This window comes from Oryctolagus cuniculus, chromosome 6 (assembly GCF_964237555.1).
Source record: "Oryctolagus cuniculus chromosome 6, mOryCun1.1, whole genome shotgun sequence".
NCBI lineage: Eukaryota > Metazoa > Chordata > Mammalia > Lagomorpha > Leporidae > Oryctolagus > Oryctolagus cuniculus.
Genome location: NC_091437.1, coordinates 92,703,775 through 92,729,008, shown reverse-complemented (window position 1 = coordinate 92,729,008; position 25,234 = coordinate 92,703,775). Strand labels below are relative to the sequence as shown.

Genomic DNA, 25,234 nt, shown 5'->3' with positions numbered 1-25,234 from the left:
CACTGCACTCCCTGGCCACAGCAGAGAGCTGGCCTGGAAGAGGGGCAACCGGGACAGAATCTGGCACCCCAACCGGGACTAGAACCCGGTGTGCCGGCGCCGCTAGGTGGAGGATTAGCCTAGTGAGCCGCGGCGCCGGCCCCAATGGGTTTTATAATAAAGGATTCACAAAATAATTTGTTTCCTTTGACATGCAAATCGGATATGACTGAGAAAGTGAAATAATTACAAAATAGTTTTACCAGTTCCTGTTAAAAAAAAAAGTTAGGCTAAATGGAAAAAAGATGTTTTTCCCTCTCTAGTGACTTTAAGACATGGTCCAATACCCCAGTCAATTAGGTAAAAATCTTAATGTCAGAGAACTGAATGGCAAAGTTTATGCTAGAAATTAACACATTAATCTTCAAAAAAGGAAAATTATAAAATTTTTTTTTGTTTTTTTTTGTTTTTGTTTTTTTTTGTTTTTTTTTTTTTTTGACAGGCAGAGTGGACAGTGAGAGAGAGAGACAGAGAGAAAGGTCTTCCTTTGCCGTTGGTTCACCCTCCAATGGCCGCCGCGGCCGGCACGCTGCGGCCGGCGCACCGCGCTGATCCGATGGCAGGAGCCAGGAGTCAGGTGCTTTTCCTGGTCTCCCATGGGGTGCAGGGCCCAAGCACCTGGGCCATCCTCCACTGCACTCCCTGGCCACAGCAGAGAGCTGGCCTGGAAGAGGGGCAACCGGGACAGAATCCGGCGCCCCGACCGGGACTAGAACCCGGTGTGCCGGCGCCGCAAGGCGGAGGATTAGCCTAGTGAGCCATGGCGCCGGCCAATTATAAAATATTTTTATATTTTCAGCTAATTTAAATGTGAATGAACAACTTAAAAATGAATAACTTTTTTTCCTAATAAGCCACAGAATCAAACTATTTCAGAAAGAAATTTGTAATATTTAACTATCAATCATAATACTATAAAAATACATACCACCTGTTGGTCCTATATTGATACAGCTCCCAGAGAGGAATAATTCAGTTTCTCTTTACTTAAATCATCTAACTTATAATAACGGTAGTTTACACTGCTTTCATATCAAGAATTCCTCTCTTATGAATCAATTTGCTATTAAGAATACTATCGTTACAGAAGTTGAAAAACTCCAAGATTCTAACTCTGGGTCACAATTTTTCTCACTGTTTTCAGCTCTTTTCCAATTTTTATATTTATTTTAATGCCTGCTTTCTACTGTCAATCCCATCTTTTAAAGTGGGAAAAATGTTAAAATGGTACTCACAAAAATAAAAAGTAATGCCAAACTAAGTAACTTAACGTTCTAATAAGTAATTTCCCCTTATATATGTCTTCCACACTAAGCATGCATACTTGTTAGAAGACTGTTCTACATTAAGAAAGCACTTGATCTGGGGCCAGCACTGTGGCACAGCGAGTAAAGCTGCCTGCAGTGCCAGCATCCCATACAGGCACCGGTTTAAGTCCCTGCTGCCGCACTTCTGATCCAGCTCTCTGCTATGGCCTGGGAAAGCAGTAAGAAATGGTCTAAGTCCTTGGGCCCCTGCACCCGCATGGGAGACCTGGAAGAATATCCTGGCTCCTGGCTTCAAATCAGCCCAGCTCCATCTGTTATGGCCATGTGGGGAGTGAGCCAGCAGATGGAACACACCTCTCTCTCTTTTCTCTCTCTGCCTTTCAAATGAATAAAATAAATATATTTAAAAAAAAAAAAAAAAGATGGAGGTGGCACTGTGCCTAGTAGGCTGCCTCTGCCTGAGGTACCAGCATCCCATATGGGCACCAGTTCATTTCCCAGCTGCTCCTCTTCCAATCCAGCTCTCTGCTAATAGCCTGGGAAAGCAGTGGAAGATGGCCCAAGTCCTTGGGCCCCTGCACCCATGTGGGAGACCTGCCTGACTCCTGGCTTTGGCCTAGCCTAGCCCTAGCTGTTGCGACTATTTGAGAAGTGAACCAGTGGATGAAAGACTGACCTCTTTCTCCCCCACCCCGCCCCCACCATAACTCTGCCTCTCAAATAAATAAATTAAAAAAAAAAAAAAACAAGCACTTCATCTATTTGGCTAATACACATTCTAAATTCACAGTGTTACAGTGTTATTTCAGAATTGTATTAATCTTAATGGAGAATGGGACTGGCAAGGGAAGAGAGAAGGACGAGGGGTGGGAGTGTGGGTGGGAGGGCTGATACAGTGGGAAGAATAAAGTTGTACTTATGAAATTTGTGTTCCTTAAAAAAATAAATTAAAAAAAAATTGGGGGCCAGCACTGTGGAATAGCAGGAAAAAGCTGCCACCTGCAGTGCCGGCATCCCATATGGGCGCCGCCAGCTCAAGACCTGGCTGCTCCACTTCCAATCCAGCTCTCTGTTATGGACTGAGAAAGCAGTGGAAGATGGCCCAAGTCCCTGGGTCCCTACACCCGTGTGGGAGACCCAGAGGAAGTTCCTGGATCCTGGCTTCAGATCAGCTCAGCTCTGGCCGTTGCGGCAGATTGGGGAGTAAACCAGTGGATAGAAGACTTCTCTTTCTCTCTGCTTCTCTATCTGTGTAACTCTTTCAAATAAATAAATCTTTTTTTTTTTTAAATTGTGTTAAATGGCTATTAATTACAAACTAGCAAATACCAACATTTAAGTTGAATGAAAGTGCTAAACTTATCACATAAATTAGAAAACAGCCATTTTTAATGCTAAAAGCTTCTTTTACTCATTAACATTAAAGTAAAATATACTAAGGTAATATAGTAACTTATAATCTTAGGTTAATGAATAAAAAAGAATAGGATGACTGTTTAAAAGATCCTATAGATGCTCTCCCCAAGGAGGTTCACACCTCCCTTATGATGTGCCCCATGTGAAGAGATAGATAGTTCTGGGCCTTATAATTGGCAAGGCCTTAAAGCCCACCTGATTATTATCAGGCCCCTTCTCTCAGGTTCTATTAGCAAAATCAGAAAACTTACTCATGTTTAGACAGCAGCTTTCTCAGGTTCTCCAATAATGACTCTATCCTTTGTTCTGGATCTAGCCATCTAGCCCACTTGGGGCTCTACTCCCTACCTGTGTATATAGATGGTCCTCTCACTTAATGTCTTATGATTGTTCAGAATTTCTCTACAGACAAACCCCCTCTACCCGCAAAAAATCAGTGGCCTTTCTCCCGTCCTTGTTGAGATCAGCTTTAAACCACAGCCATCAAACAGTCTCCACAAGGGTCCAGAGAGCCCCCCTCATTTCCTCTCCTCTATGAAATCCTCTCATTACTTGGTTAATACTACTCTTAGGATCATTCGTTGCTATTCTCACCCCTGTCTTTTATACTACAGTGTCTAAGTGTTTACAGGAGGTGATAATGGAACGAACCAAGCCCTTCACCAACCAGGCAGTCAACCAAATGATGCTACAGGGATATACTCGGTTCCCCACTCAGGAGACGGCAGCTTGAGACATCTCCCCATGCCAGCAGAGAGTAGCTCATCGCCCCATGTCAACAGGAAGTAGCTCTAAAGACAGATCATCGTCCCTCTAAGCCTCCTGGACTTTTGGGGCTAATGTAATCCCATACAACTCTTGCTTTACAAAAAACAAAAGGGAAAAATGTTAGTAAAATGTCACAGTCTATGTGGCGTGATCTATGCCTCACTAGCCATCTTAGGTACTAACCCACAGGCTTCAGTCCTAAGCCCCACTGCCCAACCACCAGTGTCAGCTCCACCCCCACCCTAATGGGATTCACTGCTCCTACTTCCCTGCCCACCCCCCCACAGCAAAGTTTTGAGAGGACCTGTTCTTGAACACATGGCACTCGCACTCTTGCTCACACACGCTCTCTCTCTTACACTCTCTTCCCTCTTTTTCCTTCTTCACCCTTTCTCTCTGATCTGTCGGGCTTCCCCAGTAAACCATTTCCCTTAAAAACAGACCATGTAAATTTCAAAGTATCTAAGACACTATTATTCAACTTTTTTTTTTTTTTTTTTTTTTTTTTTTTTTTTTTTTGTTACAGGCAGAGTGGACAGTGAGAGAAAGAGACAGAGAGAAAGGTCTTCCTTTGCCATTGGTTCACCCTCCAATGGCCACCACGGCCGGCACATCACGCTGATCTGAAGCCCGGAGCCAGGTGTTTCTCCTGATCTTCCCTTGCGGATGCAGGACCCAAGGACCTGGGCCATCCTCCACTGCACTCCTGGGCCATAGCACAGAGAGCTGGCCTGGAAGAGGGGCAACCGGGACAGAATCCGGCGCCCCGACCGGGACTAGAACCCGGTGTGTGCTGGCGCCGCAAGGCAATGGATTAGCCTAGTGAGCCGCGGTGCCGGCCCTATTATTCAACCTTATAAAGCTCTTAAACATTTAAAATTTTTCTCAATTTGGTGTGTATGTATAAATATATATATACATACATAGAGAAGTCAATCTCAATTAATTAACCACCTTGTTGATTACTTAACACTGCCAGTAATTCATGATATGAGCTTAGGAAGGTAATATCATTTCCTGGGGGTAATATTTAGCTTTCCCATTTTAAAGCAGAGAAAAATATTTCATTAACACATACATTGTGGAGCAACAGATTAAGCCACTTGTGATGTCAGCATCCTTGTATACGGCATCCCATATAAGAGTGCCAGTTAGAGTCTTGGCTGCGCTGGTTCTGGTCTAGCTTCCTGCTAATGCATCTGGGAAGGCAGTAAATGATGGCTCAAGTGCTTGAGGCTGTGCCACCTACATGGGAGCCCAGAAGGTGTCATAGCTCCTGGCTTCGACCTAACCCAGCCCTGGCCATTGTAGCCATTTATAAGTGAATCAGCAGATGGAAGATTTCTTTCTGTCTTTCCCTCTAACTCTACCTTTCAAATAAATACAATAAATCTTAAAATGAATAAATGCACTGTGGCATATGAAAAGGTTTACAAAATAAAGAGGAACTGAGATCACAAATATAAAAAGATGAGCAGGTATTTGGCCTAGCAGTTATAATGTTGTTCAGGATGCCTATATTGCATGTCTGAGTGCCTGGGTTTCAGTTTCCACTCTGTTCCCAATTCCAGTTAGCTACTAATGCAGCAGATGATGGCATAAGTAGTTGGGTCCCTGCTACTCACATGGGAGACCTGGATTGGATTCCTGTCTCCAGAGGCTTTGAAATAAAAAATAAATCTTTAAAAAAACAGAAAAGAGAATGTAGGGGGCAATGCAGGCTAATGCCAAAATGGTCAAATATCAAAGGATGCTGTGAAAAAACCTGTGCATTCAACAGGAGGTATTGAGAACTTTAAACTCAGCAACTCTATTGCCTGTCAGGTCAGGTATGCCAAACCATGACTGCATGGAAGTCATGGATGAAGTGTTTTCTAGCCAACCAGACTTGACAGATCAGCCCATCAAAGACCCAGATGCATAGTATTTCACTGATGGCAGTAGTTTCATCAAAGAAAACACCTCACGGGATACTCTGTAGTGACCCTGCATTCTACCACTGAGGCCAAACCCCTGCCTGCAGGAACCTCAGCATAAAAGGCAGAACTCATTGCTCTGACCCTAGCTCTCCAATAGCAGCAGGAATTCATGTCAGCTTATATACAAATCCCAAGTACGCCTTCACCACCCTCCATGCAAATGGGGCTTTAAATAAAGAAAACAAACTAATCAATGCAGGGAAAAAAGGCTGTTGGGGCCATCAAAAAGGGGATGCCACCACGGTCCAGGAAAAACAAAGAGCCAACCACAGAAAACTAAGCTCATGGCTATCAGGGATTGACAGAATTGATTGCCATGACCACTGCCTGTCCCCTAGTCCCTTGGAATAGAGCTCAAACTACTCCCAGCAGGAGTTAACTTGGTTCAACACTGAACATGGAAGTTACATCCCAGGTGGATGGTAGAAATTTGACGAAGGCCAGGTGCCAGTCTCTTGTGTCACCAGCCCCAACTTTCATCAAGCAGTTGTACCAAGAGACTCACACTGGCCAGACATCCCTGGAATCCACATCGGGCCAACACTTTTACATCCCTAGACTCTCCAGCATCACCGAGTTTTATGTGAACAATATGAGGTATGTACCAGAAACAACCCCCAGGGGACCAAGGTGACCCCCCCCCCCCTCCATACAAAGCATAGGAGGACCTCCTTTTGAAAACATAACCATAGGGCCGGCACTGTGGTACAGCGGGTTAGCACCCTGGCCTGAAGCGCCCGCGTATATACCATATGGGCACCGGTTCTAGTCCCAGCTGCTCCACTTCAAATCCAACTCTCTGCTATGACCTGGGAAAGCAGAAGATGGTCCAAGTCCTTGGGCCCCTGCACCTGCGTGGGAGACCCAGAAGAAGCTCTTGACTTCAGATGGGCCTGGCTCCGGCCACTGCGACCAGTTGAGGAGTGAACCATTGGATGGAAGACCTCTCTCTCTCTCTGCCTCTCCTCTGTGTAACAAGAAAGAAAGAGAGAAAAAGAGAAAGAGAGAAAGAGAGAGAGAAGAGAGAGAAGAGAGGAAAGGGGGGGGAGGAAGGAAGGAAGGACGGAAAGAAGGAAGAAAGGGAGGGAGGGAGGGAAGAAAACAAAACCTAACCATGAACTTTACTGAACTCCCTCATGTTTGGGATTGACAACTCTTGGTTTTTGTGTGCACTTTCTCAGGCTGGGTAGACGCTTTCCCAATCCACAATGAAAAGGCCCACAGAGTGGCCCAGCTTCTACTAGAGGAGATTATCCCACACTTTGGTATCCCAATTACTACTGGGTCCAACAACAGGTCCGCATTCATAGTGGAAGTGGTACAGATGTGACAAAAGGACTAGGAATCATCTGACAGTTACACACAGCCTATCGTCCCCAGAGCTCAGAAAAAAATGAAATGAATGCTGACACAATTGAGTAAACTGTTCCAGGAGACCCACCTACACTGGGATCAACTGTTACCAATAGGTCTGTTAAGACCTATATCTAGCCCTATCAAGCAAACAGGTTCTCTCTTTTTGAAATCTTATATGGGTGCTCTCCACCTATTGTCAAGAGAATATATGAAGATGTAAAAGAAATAGACAACCTCACTCTGAGGCAACAGACGCAACCCCTCAGCTTGAACCTATCTTCCATCAATCATTGGGTTAGGGAACGACTACCTGTGAGCTTAACCACAGACACCCATCCCTTTAAGCCAGGAGATATGGTATGGATGAAAGAATGAAATGTTCAATCGCTAAAAGCCCTTTGGAGAGGTCCATTCACTGTTGTTTTGTCCACTCCTATTGCAGTTAAGGTGACCAAAGTAGTCCCCTGCATCCACCATACAAGGTAAAGCCAGGAGCTCGCGACTGGGAGTGCATCTCTGGGCAGCACCATGCAAACTGACCATCTGGAAGAAATAAGCCTCATCACAGGAGACCTCCAAGGACTATAGCCTGTGTTAGTCACTCTGGAAGCTGATCAACCTACTTATGACAGAAGCTTGAGGAATCGACCACCTGATGAAATATATGGATTGTTCTTGTTTGCTTTATCAGTCCTCCTACTGTAACGCATAGTAACTCCCTGCACTTATCTGTTGCTATTATTTTTGCCCTGATCTTCAATATAGGGTTGGCAGAAACTGTCCCAGGCAACTGGACCTGTGGCAAAAGCTTTCTATTTTTCACTTTTACCTCCTTGGGATAGGATGCTTAGCTGCTATTTGCTGCTTCTAATCTGGCCACCTTTCATGATCCTAAGAACATCAGCCTGTGATCAATGTATTTGCTTAACTTTATCAGGCCAGGGTGTTGCCAAAACCCTACTTTATCATACCCATCTCTCTAGCCAGGGAACAGTCTCAGGGATCTGTCGACATAACAAGACCACCATTTCTATCTGCCAACAAAGGGACCAGTACATTTTTTGGCCAGCAGTACCCCTCAGGCAAGGAATGGCTGGAGGTCCAAAGTACCATAAAGAGGAAACACTCCTTAAATGGACCCCGATCACTGACTTAAAACTACCAGTATCAATATTTTTTTTATGTTTGCAAAGTCATAGACAAAAACTTACAACTAGGAATGTGCCATGCAGAAATTTAGTTTGGGGACAAAAACACACACTCAATGATTAATAGATGCATGAACAATCCAGTCCTGGGTCCCTGTGTTCAGTTGAAGATGTGTGTGTCCCAACTAGGAGCTATGTATCATAGTCCTCTTGGCAGAATAAGGACAAAACAGTCCTCCTCCAAAGTGGTGTCATACATCAAACTGTCAATCAGGATCCTGTAACCCCATTTACTTTACCACTCTCAACTCGAAGGACTCTAGTGGAAATTTGGCCACAAAATTGCTATATCTATCCATGGGCAAGGACAAGATCCTGGAACTATTTGTCAAAAGGGTCTCAACTTCATATAAGACCTCATCTCATGAAGACAACCATTCCTCTTATGAAAAATGACCTCCCCCCCACCATATCAATTACCACCAGAAATCTGTTCTTGATGTTGGTAGACCTGTAGTTCAAACTTTCAATGTTTCATCTTGGCCTTGGGAAGCTAGTAAACTAGATCCCTACAAACTTTATAATAAGACATGGTATTCCTGCCCTGTTATTGTGGTTGAAACGTCAATAATTAGATGGCACTGTCTTGCCTAAAGAGGACAATTTAACATCTCTGACAGAAACCTGATATGCCTAGGCCAAAAATTCTAATAACACAAGCACTCAAAAAACCCAGTATGGGGGTTCCCAAACCATACAGAACCAAATCCCCACCCTTCATCCAACTTCTCTAACCTCCAACAGGTCTGGGAAAATGCTGCTGCAGACATCCAGTGATGGGCCCCAGGGGGAGAACAGCCTATGTTGTACTTCCCCGTTTGTTGGTATCTTGTGTGTTGGAGTCCACTCATCCTTCCTTCTTCTTGCTCCCACTAACCAGGGAAGAACACTGGGGAGTACAAGTGTATGAGGACTGGGGAGCCCAGAGAAAGTGACTTGACTTACAAATTGGCCACTGGAAGGATGACAAAGCCCCCCAGAACATATAATATGTTATTATGGTCCAGCCACCTGGGCAGAAGTTGGGTCCTACAGGTACTATACTCTCATTTACATGTTAAACCACATCATTAGAGTACAGGCTATTGTTGAAATTATAACAAAACTGCAAAAGGTCTCAATATATTGGCCAAACAAAATACTAAAATGCCATCTACCAGAAGCACTTATTCTTAGATTACTTACTTGCCTCCGAAGGAGAATTTTGAAGAAAATTTAATTTGAGCAACTGCATTTACAAATAGATGATGAGGGTAAGCTCATAGAAGAAATTACTGGCCAAATGATAAAGATTGCCTATGTCCCATTCTAGACCTGGAGAGGCCGGAATCCCAGTGGGTTGCCTGGAAGATGGTTCTCAAATTTTGGGGAATTCAAGACCCTCACAGGCATTGATTTTAATTTTAAGAGCCTGCCTAATTCTACACTGCCTACTTCACTTGGTTTTAAGAACTGTCACAAGCCTTATCTAGACCATGGTCAAAAAGAAAAATGGCCTCACATGTGATAATATTATGGCAACATAAACCTTTAAACCATGATTATGTTCTTTGACCCTAGGAAGGGTCCAAGAATCAAAGTGGGGGAATGTGGTAGTGGTCTTACAGGAAAAGGGGAACAAATAAGAGCTAGTTGGCCTAACCATATCTGTGTGTGTATGCACAACCCAGTTGCAATCCTGAAGCAACCTTGTAGCCAATCAGAATGTATGTAACCATATAAGGGGGACAAAGGGACTAAAATTGTAAAGAGGAACTAATCAAGAGTATAAAAAAACAACAGCCCATTACATTAGGGACTCAGCCTTTGGATGTGAATCCACTGAGCCAGTGCCAGCACAAATAAACGCTGCTTCCAGCTATAAGCCTGGGTGTCCCGCCTCTCTGTTCCTGCATTCTACTACAACAGGATATTAAGAATAAATGTTTGGGGGCCAGAGTTGTGACATACAAGAGTAAGCCTCCACCTGCAGTGCTAGTCCCACATGGGCACCAATTTGCATCCTGGCTGCTCCACTTCCAATCCAGCTCCCTGCTAATACACCTGGGAAGGAAGCGGAAGATGGCCCAGGCCCTTAGGTCCCTGCGCCCCTGTGGGAAATCCAGAAGAAGTTCCTGGCTCCTGGCTTTGGCCTGGCCCAGATCCAGTCACAGTGGCCATTTGAGGAGTGAACCAGAGGATGGAAGATCTCTTATCTCTGCCTTTCCAATAAATAAAATAATTCTTTAAAAAACAAAAATTTGTGGACATTCCTGTAAAACTTCTGTATTGTAATTAACAGTCAGGACATAGATCATGTAGTATTAACCATGAAAATTTTGTGAAGTACTAAAATAATAAACTCTTTGGACTAGTAAATGAATCAAGTCCTATAAACTGGTAAAAATCTAGATTTAGCTCTTTGAAGTTAAAAAGTCAATGACATATAGGAGACCTTGTAATATTTCTATCTCCAAGTAAAAAGGTTAAAATATAACAACCTTCAGTATTAAGATAATCATGTCAATAAAATCTCACTGTAACAGTTAAGAAATTACAAATAGTGTCACAAAAAAAAACATTGGAAGAAAGTTTAAAAGCATCTAAAAATCTGGTAAGAAAAAATGTTCATGTCATTTCATTTAAATGTTCAACACGCAACTTAAAACAAATATACTAAGCTTTCACCCAAGGCACTGGCATCCCATATGGGCACCAATTCATGTCCTGGCTACTTCTCATCCAATTCAGCTGTCTGCTTATGGCCTAGGAAAGCAGTGAAAAATGACCTAAGTGCTTGGGCCTCTGCACCGGCATGGGAGACCCAGAAGAAGCTCCTGGCTCCTGGCTTTGGATTGGCCCAGCTCTCTCCATATAGGGAGCAAACCAGCAGATAGAAGACCTTTCACTCTGTCTCTCCCTCTGTCTGTACCTCTCTCAAATATATAAATAAAATTTTAAACATACATACATCACACACACACACACACACACACACGTATTAGGGTAGGTAGGCATGGCCTAGTCATCAAGATGTCCACATCCACACGAAAAAGTCTGGGATTTCTAACTCCAGCTTCCTGCTAATGGAGACACAGGGAGGCAGCAGCGAGGCTCAAGTAATTGGGTTTCTCCCACCCATGTAGGAGACCTGAATTGTTTTCCTTGCTCCTGGCTCTGGGATCCAGGCTTCAGCCCAGGCAGTCCCACTGATTGTTGGCATTTCAGGAGGGCACAAGTGGATGGCAGCTCACTCTGTGGACACAAGTCTCTCCCTGTCTCTCAAATAAATTTCAAAAACCAAATATACTAACAAAAGTACTTAAGAGCATTTGAATAATAAACCATTTCATCTATTTGAAGCAGTACTTTGTTCCCACATCTTATTCTCTTCTTAAATTTTTAATTAGTTTTTAACAGATTCAATGTGCTTTGTAGATACAGTTCTAAGGACATATTGGTATTGTAACTGCCATCAACCTAGGGACACAATGAATCAAGATAATTGTATAATTTCTTGCTTGGAGGCTTTTTTGAACACTACTAGCAGCATGAAAAACTGTGACCCTGAATAAGTACTAGCTTACATTCAAATTCTCAGGGAAGATATTTTTCTTTTACTCCCCTCATTGAGTGCCAGCACTGGGACATGAAAGTTTCCTTTTGTTCCCTTCTGTAGGAATGTTTATCTCCCAATTTTTTTTTTTTTTACATGAAGGTGTAGCCTTTCAGTTTCCCACCTTCACAACAGAGTACCTCTCAAGTGTTTCACATTTTCCCTTAGTGGCAACATAAAATAATGGTACATCATAAAATTGACAACATCTTAAATTAATCAAATTTAGTGAATCAAATGAAATTTCTTCTCCCAATATTATGATAAAAGTAACAGTAACATTACACAAAGAAATTAAAAATAAAGTTGTAAATACCTGTCATTTGGATACACTCTCAAAAGTCTTCTATCAAAATCACTCTCATATCTAAATCTCTCATCCATTTCTTCACTTACTTCAGGATCTTGGTCTGGTCTATAATACTGTCTATCAACAATGCGGTTGTCATTAAACTTGCGAAGTCTTCTATCTGGAATACCAGTCTTGTTGGCAAAACTTTGCTGCTTTGTATTAGAGATGCCCACTTCTTCATTCGTTTTTTTAATATTTCTTCTATTCCTTAATTCAATTTCATCATCTAATTGCCGATATCTGTCTTCCTCTAGTCGTCTTTGGTTTAGAAGCTGTTCATATGCCTCTGAAGGAATTAAGATATCTGTCGTGGGACCCTCTGAATTTTCGCAAGATGTTTGTATTTGTGAAGGTACATCAGGTTGAACTCGACTAAAAGATTTTTTAATTCCTTCACTGTTGGGCTGTTCAATTAAAAGAAAAAAGTAATTAACCTTAATGAGAAACTATCTCTTAAAAGGTAATTAAATCCTCAAATTCTGCTTAGTTCATTTAGCAACTCAACTCTGTTTATAATTACCCATAAAAAATTTCTTTAGGATAAAAACTTCAAGGAAATTGTGTCTTGCAATAAAACATTAAATACTAATACAAGGTAGCAGCAATAAGTGGCTATGAAAAAAACGAGTAAGCTAATGGCAAATTGCTATCCCCAGGAGATATTGGACATATTTTGACAGTTAAACGTTACTTCAATATAGTCCAAATTAAATTCTTCTCAACAAAAAGAACATAGAGGTGGTAAACTTTTTGGCCCTACTTATATCAATCATCCTTAAATCTCAAAAAAAAGATATAGATAGAAATTTCAAAAATTTTTTTAAACTTAAAAATAAAAAATAAACACTTAAAACTGATATCCAACATTAAATCTCCTCAATGAGGACAAATTTTTAAAGGCAGGGTAAGTTCTTCAATATAAGACAAAATAATTTCTAAAACAAAATATTAAATGTTCTATGTTTGGTTTAATAAGACTTATTGTTTCAAATATTTACATAAAAACAAAGTGAAAAAATCTAAAACATAAAAAAATTTTCATGTAAGTACAAAATATTCATCCTGTGGTACCAAATATTTACTTTAAAAGCAAAAACCTACCTCAGTACTCTTTTCTACCTGTCTGGACTTTTCACTGGATTCTTCCTTAACCCTGAGAAACTGATTGTATTCTCTGTTGCGTTCAAGTTTCAACCTTTCCTTAAAATAGAAATCAAAAGGCAATATTAAAATCAACTATAGGAAAAAGTACTTTAATTTTAAATCAAAATCACACAAATCAGAGCTTTCACCCAGAATCAAGCTTTTACTAATAAAGAAGTCATTGCCAGGCATGGGAGAAGAAAAGTTTGAGATGGCCACTTCAGCTCCCCAGATCTTTCTTTCCAGAAGAGAACATGCACACATGTCTACATGCTGTGGTTCATTAATATGAGGTTTCTAGTAGAAGGAAGCCGCTTTGGTAATGAAACATCTCCATTTTATACTGCAGTAGTTAGAGCTTAGATGCCATTTCCCAAGGGCCACATCCCATAAATCCAAGTTTGTTTAACAATAGCATTCCTAAACAAACCTCAGGTGCATTCTGCCAAAAGCATCCAAAGATAAATCTCTCCAACTCTTAAATATGACGAATGTGTTTGCCAGGTCTGTCATTACAGGTTTTCAAGGAGATACGACTGGGCTACCTTTCTTCTTTTCAGGGACGTCTCTTACCTCTAAACCCCCAAACCACTCCCCAAAACACTTGCTGCTAATCATTTCCCTCCCAAGGTCAACAGAAGAATCTTAATTATATACTTTTTAAATAGAAAGGTAAAGTTATGATAAACACTAAAATATTGTAACAGAAATGTTCTGTTGAAAGACACAGTATGTGGGGCCGTCACTGTGGCGCAGTAGGTTAACACCCTGGCCTGAAGTGCCGGCATCCCATATGGGCGCCGGTTTGAGACCCGGCTGCTCCACTTCCCGTCCAGCTCTCTATGGCCTGGGAAAGCAATAGAAGATGGCCCAAGTCCCTGGGCCCCTGCACCCACGTGGGAGACCGGGGAGAAGCTCCTGGCTCCTGGCTTAGGATCGGCGCAGCTCCGGCCATTGTGGCCATCTGGGGAGTGAACCAATGGATGGAAGACCTCTCTCTCTCTCTCTCTGCCTCTCCTCTCTCTGTGTAACTCTTGACTTTCAAATAAATAAATCTTTTTTAAAAAAAGACACATTATGTAAGGAATATTCTTAAATCCTAATACCTCCAAAGTCAATGAAATAACACAATCTAAATCAGTATTACATAAAATAGGCCTGTCCTTTGAAACATATTGTCAATTGTCCATTTTATCTTTATAAGAGGTGGATAGTACTTTATTGCTACCACCCTTAATGAGCAAGGACATTAGGACTGATAAAAACATACAAAGAGCCCCTACCCACATTCCACATAAAAGCTCACATTCACTCATTTCACTAATAACTTTATCACATGGCATAAAGTTCAGAAGCCAATACTGAAAAATTAAGCTCTAAATATTCAATTATGTACAATCAAATACAGGAAAACAATCAGCATATTACAAAAATGCATCAAATTATATGGTTACAAAGTAATGTTCAGAATTTTTTTAAGCAGTATAGCTAGAGATTTCACAGATTTTTAAAAAAAGAAATATTCCATTATAGGGAAAACAATGTAAACTTCTGTTGGCACTGAAATCAGGAGTATGTTCTTTTATGATTTTGATGGCTCAGAAAAATATTACCCAAAATAACTACTCCTACCTTTGCAGATAACCTCTCACCAATAGGAAGAGAAACTCCCAGAGTAGATGGATCTGTTTCACCCGTAGACAGAAAATTTTTCTGTATATATACACATTAAAAAAATAGATTACCTAATTGCCTTCAAAATTGTTTTTACATTATATATTCTGAATTATCCCATTATTAAATGAGTAAAAAGAATGAAGATGAAGACAAAACTTCATGTGGATAGGGACTATATCAAAAGTAATCAGGAAAAAAGAATCTTCTGATTAACAACTCCCTGAAACAAACAATCAGGTCTTAATTCTCAGTTGCAGTTTGCATTCAAGGGTACTTCCAAAAGTTCATGAAATGTGGAATCAAAAGATGTTTGTTTTGATGGAAAAAAATTTGAAATCCATGCATGGTTTTTTCATAAATAGGCATACTTAATGAACTTTTTGAAGACCCCCTCATGTATCTATTGATTTAAAATGATTAAAGGCATTAGGAAAAAAGCAGACATTCCCAATTTATATTCCCCCTCTCAGTACATATTCGCCATTCTCAGTGCTCTCTTGTTCTTTTGTTCATAATGTAAATTTAAACTTCCTCCTTGGGGCTGGTGCTACACCAGTGGATAAAGCTACACCCTGAGAAACCAGCATCCCACAATGAGTGCCAGTTTGTGTCCTGGCTACTTTTCAGGTCCAGCTCCCTGTTAATGGCCTGGGAAAAGCAGTGAAAGATGGCCTAAGTATTTAGGCCTATGCCATCTATATGTGGGAGACCTGGATGAAGCTCCCGACTCCTGGTTTGGCATGGCCCAAGCCCTGGCTATTGCAACCATCAGGAGAGAAACCAGTGGGTGGAAGGTCTCTCCTTTTTTTTGTAACTCTTTCAAATAAATGAATAAATCTTTTAAATTAAAAAATTTTTAAAATTTTTCCACATAGATATCCTTATGTATGCCAAAATGTTTTTCTATTTTTCCTGCAATTGTGAGTGGACATCTACTCAAATGCAAAAAGATATAACCAAGAATGTTATTTCTTCATTTGTTTCTCCTTTCTTGTTCATTAAATATGTAGTTAATGCAGCAAAGTGGAAACCAAAAGACTAAAACATAAAAGCCCTAAAACATAAACAGTTGTATAACATGGAATTAGTTTTTGTGTTTTTTTTTTTTTTTTTTTTTTGACAGGCAGTCGACAGTGAGAGAGAGAGACAGAGAGAAAGGTCTTCCTTTGCCATTGGTTCACCCTCCAATGGCCGCCGCGGCCAGCACTCTGCGGCCGGCGCACCGCGCTGATCCGATGGCAGGAGCCAGCTACTTATCCTGGTCTCCCATGGGGTGCAGGGCCCAAGTATTTGGGCCATCCTCCACTGCACTCCCTGGCCACAGCAGAGGGCTGGCCTGGAAGAGGGGCAACTGGGACAGAATCCGGCGCCCCGACCAGGACTAGAACCCAGTGTGCCGGCGCCGCAAGGCTGCGGATTAGCCTAGTGAGCCGCGGTGCCAGCCTAGTTAACTTCTCTTAGAGACTTTCTTACTCCTTAAAATGGGAATAGTGCCTGTTCTCCCTACCTACCAAAATTATAAAAGGATCAAAGAAGATAACAATGCTATGTTCACAATATTACAGGAACAAAGTGACTGATAAAATTAAGTGATAACTGGGGCTGGTGCTGTGGTGCAGCTGGTTAAAGCCCTGGCATCCCAAGTGGGCGCTGGTTTGAGACCCGACTGCTCCTATTCCAATCCAGCTCTCTGCTATGGCCTGGGAAAGCAGTAGAAGATTGTCCAAGTGCTTGGGCCCCTGCACCCATGTGGGAGACCCAGAGGAAGCTCCTGGCTCCCGTCTTGGGATCGGCGCAGCTCTGGCTGTTTCGGCCATCTGGGGAGTGAACTAGAGGATGGAAGACCTCTCTCTCTCTGTCTCTACCTCTCTCACTGTCTTTCAAATAAATTAAAAATGAATCTTTGAAAAAATCAAGTGATTATTAAAATTTCACTTAGTCTGAATCTACAAATAAGTTGTGCTAGAAAAGCTACTTACAAGTTGGTTGATGAAACTAAACTTCTTTGACAAGTATAAGACACATGACTAAATCCCTGAGTCAATTTACCCCCAACATATCAAAGCACACCATAAACCTAATAATTTTGTCAAGTTATAAATGCATTAAAAGATAGAGTTCCAACTCTGTAAAGACAGATATAACATCCTCGTTCCTTCATTGAGCAATTTCCCACCTCCAATCCAAGTCCAGCAAGATAAATGAAAAAACTAAACAGAAGAACATAGGTAAGTTTTTCAAAAGGCTGAATTTTAATCATTCATTCAATAAATATTAAGGAACTACTATATGTCCAAATTAGTTTATACATTTGGAACTCATCAGTGAAGAAAACAGATTTAAAAAAAAAATTCTCACCCTCCTAAAGCTTATTCAAGCAGAGGAAACTGACAGGAAAATAAGAGTTTCTTTGCAGAAATTTTCTAGAATATTCTTAACATATTAGATACCAGTTAGATTTCTAAGTGAGAATGCCAAGTAGGAAATCAGACAGAAAACTCTAAGGTGTAAGACAGAGAGCTCTGGGTCAGAGATAATAATTTACTGATTCAATTTAAAAACTGCTTTGAATAAATGTCCTTTTGGCACTGTTAGGCATCCTTTATTCTTAAAAAGTATAAAGATGACGGTAGTAGTTTGTTTTAATAGCCTTTCTAAGCAAAATTAAAGTTTCCAGGCAATCCAATAGTCTAGAAACCACAAGAAACCCAGGAGGGGGTCTTCAAAACAATACATATTATAGAGATCCAGAAAGCTGCAATTACCTCCCAATATTCTATGTCATTTTCTTTTCCCTTTGCTTCCTTTTCCACTTCCACCTCCTCAGATATAAACCAAAGATTATCGCTTTCACTTTAAGAAAATAATTCTTCTTCTACCACACTATTTTCTTGATAATCCATCACAAGGAAATTCCTTTTTTTGTCTTTAAAGATTTATGCTCCTTGATCTCTAATTTTCATAAAGATAATTTTTTCTTATGATCCCCCATCATTAGACCATGAAGTAATGCCAGTGGTAGGCATCTGGTACCAGAAGAAATTCCTATACCAGAGGAAACCACCACCCAAACACAATGAGGTGCAAGTCAAGGGAGTCAGGATGGAACATAAAAGTCATGTATAACAAATGTTTCATCACTGCCTATCACACACAAGTTAAAAATCTATTGCTACCTAATATTATCCTAATATCCTACATAATTATGTTTCACTACTCTCAAAAAGAATCACACTCTGACCCAGTCATAGTAGCAAACCTAAATGTCTCATTCTATAAAGCTTAACCTACCCTCCGAGTCATTCTTCATTCTGTATTTCTTATCTTGAAAGATTTCTTTCCTTGATCTTCCTCTAGATAACCCAGATTCTATTATATAATGCCTTACAAAATAACACCTCCAACTCTGAAGGCCTTTCCTGATCATTACATCCTTCCTGTTGTAGTTATCTCTTAATTGTATGAACACTATATCTCTAAATCAAGATGCTATATCTCCTGAAAACAGAATTCATGCCTAATTCATCTTCAGCTTAAGTGTTTAAAAAATGTTAGTTTAAGAGTTAAGAAATGCGAACAATCTTTTTAAAAACAGATTTGTAAAAGTGCAAAACTTATCTGCCAATATAAGCTTACAAATGCAATCCACAACTTTTAGTGCAAAACTATCAAGTAATCCAAATTGTCACAAAATGTATTTCAAACATCTTCAAATATCTTCAATATTCTATGATTACATTAATCTTATTGTGATTAGCGTAACCTGAAGAACAAAAACTAGCATGCTGAAAACAAAGCTGGGGAATATTTACAAAGAATGCATAAGAAAGCAACAAAAAAAGGAAGCGCAAAGCAGGAATCAAAATCAATGATTACAAGAATGGAAAATTTTAATGTGAAAACTGTCAACTTATTGGAAGCAACGATACTAAATAGTATCATTCAAAAGTCTCAGAAATGACAAATGAAATTACTTTCCTAACTAGTTTGAATCTCATAAATGCAAATGATTGCAAGCAATTAGATCTTTACCAAAAAAACAAAAAAATAAATAAAACTAAAGAACATTTCGCAGGCAATCCTACCTTTCTTTTTGCTTGTGTAATGCCCTAAAGTCAAGGAAAGAAGCCATTGATAAAATGTATTCAGTCAAAGTCCATTCTCTCCATATGCAAATCACAATAAATAAGAGACTACTTATGCATTTGGAACAAACACCATTAAAAAGCAGTGAAAAACTAAAGAATATCTTGGGATGAGTTAGAAACGACATGATTGTTTAAAATCCTTTAATAATCCAAAAAGTAAACTGTATTTTAAAACTTACATAAACCTTTAGTTATTATATAATTTAACAAAATATATTTAAAACAAGTATTCTGCTAAACAAAACATTAAATCATAAAGCAAAGAGTTTGGTTATTAAATAAACATATTAAATGAATTTGATAAGCTTAGCTAAGAAGAAAATAATTAGCAACTAGAACTCGACATGTGATTTTAATACATGGCAGGGGCCAGTGGAAGAGTAGGAAATCATAACTGGGTATTTTAAACCATGATAAATGTACAGAAGCATGAATAAACAAAAATTATTATATCATTTAAAACTAAAACTCATTGCCTTACTCTAAAGATCAAGAGTCTGTGTTATTCTATGGCACCAATTCTCAGGACATTTTTCCCTATCAATATCACACATCACTTAATTTTATTACTTTGATAGATACCACTGAAAATTTGAAAATTAACATGACTAACACTTTCAAAAAACAAATTTATGAGATGAATTCTGAAGCATAAGGTTCAACTTATTAACTGAACTCCTTACCTGAGTAAGATAGCGCCTGTAATCTTGCCGCAATTCTTCCTTTAGTTTATGTTTCTTCCGTTCATATTCTTCTCCAAGTGGTAAACTTAATCCATAATCAATTCCTAGGAAGAACACAATTTAAGTAACACAGTTCAAACCAATCTCAAAGTTCTAACTCCTGGAACAAAGCACAGTAGGAAGAAACACAGTTACACTGATTCTGAGACTAGGATCATAAATTTCTCATTTAAGATGGTTCAGTGGGTGACACACACAGTGGAAAGTATCATTCCCATCACTCCATTCTCCCTCCTAGCACAACTAACACTGTGGTTTTTCTACTGTCTTCTTACGGAGCTTTTAAAAAGTGTCTGTAAGGCCGGCGCCACGGCTCACTTGGCTAATCCTCCACCTGCGGCGCCGGCACCCCGGGTTCTAGTCCCGGTTTCTCCTCTTCCAGTCCAGCTCTCTGCTGTGGCCCGGGAGGGCAGTGGAGGATGGCCCAAGTGCTTGGGTCTTGCACCTGCATGGGAGACCAGGAGAAGTACCCGGCTCCTGGCTTCAGATCAGCACAGCACCAGCTGTGGCAGTGTGGGGAGCAACTCGGACTAGACTAAGTTACTCGAATTAAGACTTATTCTATGCATCTGCTCTCCCACAATATGGCGCTGAGAGAGGAGGAAACAGCTTCTACGCAGCTGCCTCTCGCCAACTTGAGTGATGACCTGCAGGAGCTGATCCTGCTCATGATTGGAGGAGAGCAGCGTACTCGGCGTGTGGGTAGCAGAGTTGGGATTGGTGGAAGAGGACTATAAAGGAGGAGAGAGACAACATGCACCAAGAACACCTGAGGAACATCTGAGCAGCCCCCGAGAGAGCCGGCCGGTGGTGTGCCACTCCCCCGCGGAAGTGGGGAAAGTGGCAGGGGGAACCGCCCTTCCACGGAGGTGGAAGGGTCGGTAGCCAACCCGGGAAGAACCAGCAGCAAACCCGGGGAGGGCCGAGCAGACAAAAGAACAGCGCAGGGTTTAGTGTCGTTCCTCCGTGAAGAGGGGGGGCAACATGGCAGCCATTAGAGGAGTGAACAAACGGAAGGAAGACCTTTCTGTCTCTCTCTTACTGTCTATAACTCTAACTCTGGCTGGCAAAAAAAAAAAAAAAAGTGTCTATATAAAAATACCTTTGTATTATTTTTTCTTTTAAATATTTCTTTTATTGATTTGAAAGAGAGAGAGAGAGGAAGAGAGAAACATTTTCTATCTGCTGGACCACTCCCCAAATGGCTGTGACAATCAGGGTTGAGTCCACCCAGAGCCAGGAGCCCAGAACTTTATCTGGATCCTGACATGGATGGCAGTTGAGCCATCTTTCTGTTGCCTCCCAGGATATATTAGCAAGAAGGTATATAGCACAGAAGAGCTGTGACTCATTTGGAATATGATACAGGATGCAGGGTCCCAAGCAGTGGCTTACCGCATTGAGTAACATACCTCTGTGTGTATATTTACTTTTTTCCTGTCTAGAGAAATGGTCCTACATTACACAGCATTTGCTTTTTCAAGGACAGGAAAATTAAAGCAGAGAAAATATCCTTCTTGTCACTTCTTCACTTAATTATACTTAGTAAAATAAGCCAGTCCCAAAAAGACATGTGTCATGTTTTCCCTGATCTGGGGTAACTAATAAAGTACTTAGAATGTAATATATTGGCGTGAAATGGACATTTTGAGATTTGATAATTGTTTACAGCCCTTGTCTCTTTTGTTGAGGAACAGGTTTTTTTCTTCATACTATTTGTTGAACTCTTTACTTAGTGTAGGATTAACCTTACGATCATTAAGTAAACTGAAAATAGATCTTGGTAAAAACTAAGAGTGAGGAGGCCAGCGCTGTGGCGTAGTGGGTAAAGCTGCCGCCCGCAGTGCCGGCATCCCATATGGGCGCCGGTTCGAGACCCGGCTGCTCCACTTCTGATCCAGCTCTCTGCTATGGCCTGGGAAAGCAGTGGAAGATGGCCCAAGTCCTTGGGCCTCTGCACCGTGGGAGACCTAGAAGAAGCTCCTGGCTCCTGATTGGCGCAGCTCCAGCCATTGTGGCCATTTGGTGACTGAACCAGTAGAAGGAAAATTCTCTCTCTCTCTCTCTCTCTCTCTGCTTCTCTCTCTCTAACTATGACTTTAAAGTAAAATAAATAAATCTTTTAAAAAACTAAGAGTGAGAATAGAAGAGGGAGGAGGAAGAACTGGAGCATAGGCAGGAGGGAGGGTTAGGTGGGAAGTATCATTATGTTTCTAAATACATATATATAAAATACATGAAACTTGTATAACAAAACTTAAAAATATATACAATATTTTAATGTGCTTTTGTCTTAGAAAATTAACACATATTTTAGCATAAAAATGTATTTCCTATAAAATATGTTTCTGAGAAAAAATATTAGGGTCAAATGTTTAAGACAATACTTCCAAATAATTTTGAGTTAAACCACCAATTCTCATTCCACATAAACAGATGTTAATATTTTTACTATGGAAAAATATACATAATATAAGGTTTACCACTTCAACAATTTTTAAATGTACAATTAAATGGCATATTTATATACATTCACAATGTTGTATAACCATCATCATTACCCATCCCAGAATTTTTTCAACATCCCAAAGAGAAACTCTGTAAATGTGTGCTAATTTTTACAGAGAAACTGAGTATTGTTTCTTACATAAGGATTAAAATATAAAATCACAGGGGCCAGCACTGTGGCGCAGTGGGTTAACACCCTGGACTGAAGTGCCATCATTGCATATGGATGCCGGTTCAAGACTTGGCTGCTCCACTTCCCATCTAGCTCTCTGCTATGGCCTGGGAAAGGAGTAAAAGATGGCCCAAGTCCTTGGGCGCCTGCACCCACGTGGGAGACCTGGAAGAAGCTCCTGGCTCCTGACTTCGGATTGGCACAGCTCCGGCCATTGCTGCCAATTGGGAAGTGAGCCAGCAGATGGAAGACCTCTCTCTCTCTGCCTCTCCTCTGTATAACTCTGACTTTCAAATAAATAAATCTTTAAAAAGTAAATAAAATAAAATATAAAATCACATTTAGGGATGACAATAGTGATAACTATACAACTTGAAATAAATAAAAAGAATCACCAGATTGTATACTTTAAAAGGGTAAATCTGGGGCCAGTGGATTAAGCCACCACTTATGACACTGGCACCCCATATTAGGGTGCCAATTCCAGTTCTGGCTGCTCTACTTCCAATACAGTTCCCTGGACCCCTGTAGGAGACCAGAATGGAAATCCTGGCTCCTGGCTTAACCTTGGCCCAGCCCCAGCTATTGTTGCCATATGGGAAGTGAATGAGCAAGTGGAAGATCTCTTTCTTTGTCTCTCCCACTGTTACTCTGCCTTTCAAATAAATAAAAAATAAATCTTTAAAAATAAATGAGTATGTGGCTGAAAAGCCCACGAGAGCATTGCAGGCAAGGAAAGCCAAGAAACTGTGGCAAAAAATATCCTACATGAAGGAGCTCTGTGAGCGAGACCCCAGTGAAAAGAAGGGGCCAAAGAAGGTTGTACTTTTCTCTGAAGGGAGGAGAGAACTTCCACTTTGATTATGACCTTGTCCAAGTACTTGACGGAGTTTGTGGTCACAAAAGGCTTCCATAGCCTTGGCAGCTGATGGCAAGAGCCTCGGGTGATCACTGACATCATAAATAAGAGTGTTAATTGTTAAATTAACAACAGAAGTCACTGAGCACTTAATTCCCTTGTAGGACCTCAGTTCTTAATGAGTTGAACTGTGAGAATTAACTGCAAAACTTGTTCTCAAGCAGTACTTTATACACTGTGTGTGTGTGCAAACTGTTGAAATTTTTATTTAGTATAGAGCTGGTCTTCTATACATAAAGTTAAATTAAAAATGAATCTTAATAAAGAATGGGAGTAGGAGGTGGGATGGGAATGGGGGTGGGAGGGTGGGTTTGGGGGGGGGGGGGAAGAACCACTATATTCCTAAAGTTGTACCTATGAAATCTACAATCATTAAATAAAATCTTTTAAAAATAAAATCTTTTAAGAATAAAAATGAGTAAACATTATGATATGTAAATTATACCTCAATAAAGCTACTAAAAACCAAATACTTAATACTTTTCAAATATTTAACATTAAAATACAATGTCAAGAAGCACAGATATGGGGGTCAGCATTGTGGCATAGCAGGTACAGCAGCAGCCTGCAGTGCCAGCATGCTATATGGGCACCAGTTTGCGTCCCAGCCACTCCACTTCCGATCCAGTTACCTGCTAATGGTCTGGGAAAAGCAGTGAAAGATGGTCCAAGTATTTGGGCCCCTGCCACCTCTGTGGGAGACCCAGATGAAGCTCCTGGTCCTGGCCATTGTGGCCATCTGGCAAGAGAGCCAGCAGATGGAAGACTTCTTTCCTTCTCCCTCTCCCTTACTCTTTCAAATAAAACTCTCCATTCTTTTGGTAATAATATATGAAAATATTAAAAAATAATTTCTGAACACAAAATTTTTCCTTCAGAGATTCAGCTACAAGCTAACTACCATTTATAAACTACCATGAAAAATCATTTTTCTGTTTTCCTACACAGCTAATTGATGATAATTTACAAATGTGTCATGTTCATGCTACTGCTTTATTACATCACTGAAATATTTCAGAGCAGAAAAGGCCAAACTAGAACACAAATGACTGTCAACTGTTTTGTACGGGACATGAAATTTAGCCTTCCACTATAAACACTGTGGAATTATCCTGATAAACACTTCTGGACTGTTTAATTCCTTGAGGATAGAGGGTATGATAGAAGATTACAAGCTCCAAACTCTCTTCAAAAGAATCTGAAGTACTACATGAACTCGGATTTATTTATCATCCTAGAAAGAAACTTTTTCATCACAAAGGAACCTAAAACTTATTTTTAAAGAAGATATAGTATTTAAGTTTATGGAGAAAAAGTTCTAATTCTCACATTCGGAATGCAGTATAAAATATGAAACTAAACTAAAATCCATGAAGGCAATTCTCATGCTTTATTCAGTTTTATAATGTCTGGCATACAACTTGAACTCAAGAAATGTTTATTGAAGAACTAGGCAAATGAATATATAAACAAATGCCAGAGGAAATGTAGGGAATAAGGGGAGGAAAGGATATACTATTCTTAGTATTTCATTTCTGCTTTTAACAGACTGCACAGACAGGAGGTAGTAACACTGAGAGGAGGTAGTAACTAATAATAGTTACGCATCTAGTTACATATGGTCATAATGGATGTTCTATTGTGTCAAGCAGAAAAGGACAATAATGCAGCAAGGATGATATCTCCCAAGAGACTCATTTTTCCCATACAGAGAAAAAGCAATTTATAGCTTTCTGAAAAGCCATATATTTAAGGAAGCTTTTACTAGTGTGCTTCAATTCTACTTGGTGAGTTTATATAAAAGAATGTGAAAAGCGTGATTCATTTTCATTTGTAAATGTTGAAATTAAGTTTAATTTTATTTATCAAGAGTATCTGCTTTTTGCCATTGACTCAGTAACAGTAATAACAGTCTTAGTAGACCAATAATATATAAGGCTTTC

The 25,234-nt window shown here is 40.3% G+C and overlaps 1 protein-coding gene across 38 annotated transcripts in view; it reads right to left on the bottom strand.

Annotated features, from left to right (window-relative positions):
* The window catches only part of CSPP1 (centrosome and spindle pole associated protein 1), a 144,216-nt gene that overhangs the window by 99,545 nt on the left and 19,437 nt on the right, over positions 1-25,234 (bottom strand). For 23 of the 38 annotated variants that reach the window (XR_011389120.1, XR_011389122.1, XR_011389123.1 and 20 more), the window contains exons 4-8: positions 19,633-19,736; positions 18,887-18,910; positions 14,757-14,837; positions 13,083-13,181; positions 11,946-12,385 (exon numbers count right to left, since the gene is read on the bottom strand). Coding sequence is in view for 32 of the 38 variants with exons in the window: in XM_008255605.4 (XP_008253827.2) it covers positions 11,946-12,385; positions 13,083-13,181; positions 14,757-14,837; positions 18,887-18,910; positions 19,633-19,736 (748 nt within the window). In the remaining 6 variants the exon portion in view is untranslated. The remainder of the gene's footprint in view (positions 1-11,945; positions 12,386-13,082; positions 13,182-14,756; positions 14,838-18,886; positions 18,911-19,632; positions 19,737-25,234) is intronic. The other 15 variants (XM_070075114.1, XM_070075124.1, XM_070075132.1 and 12 more) reach the window with 1 other exon arrangement.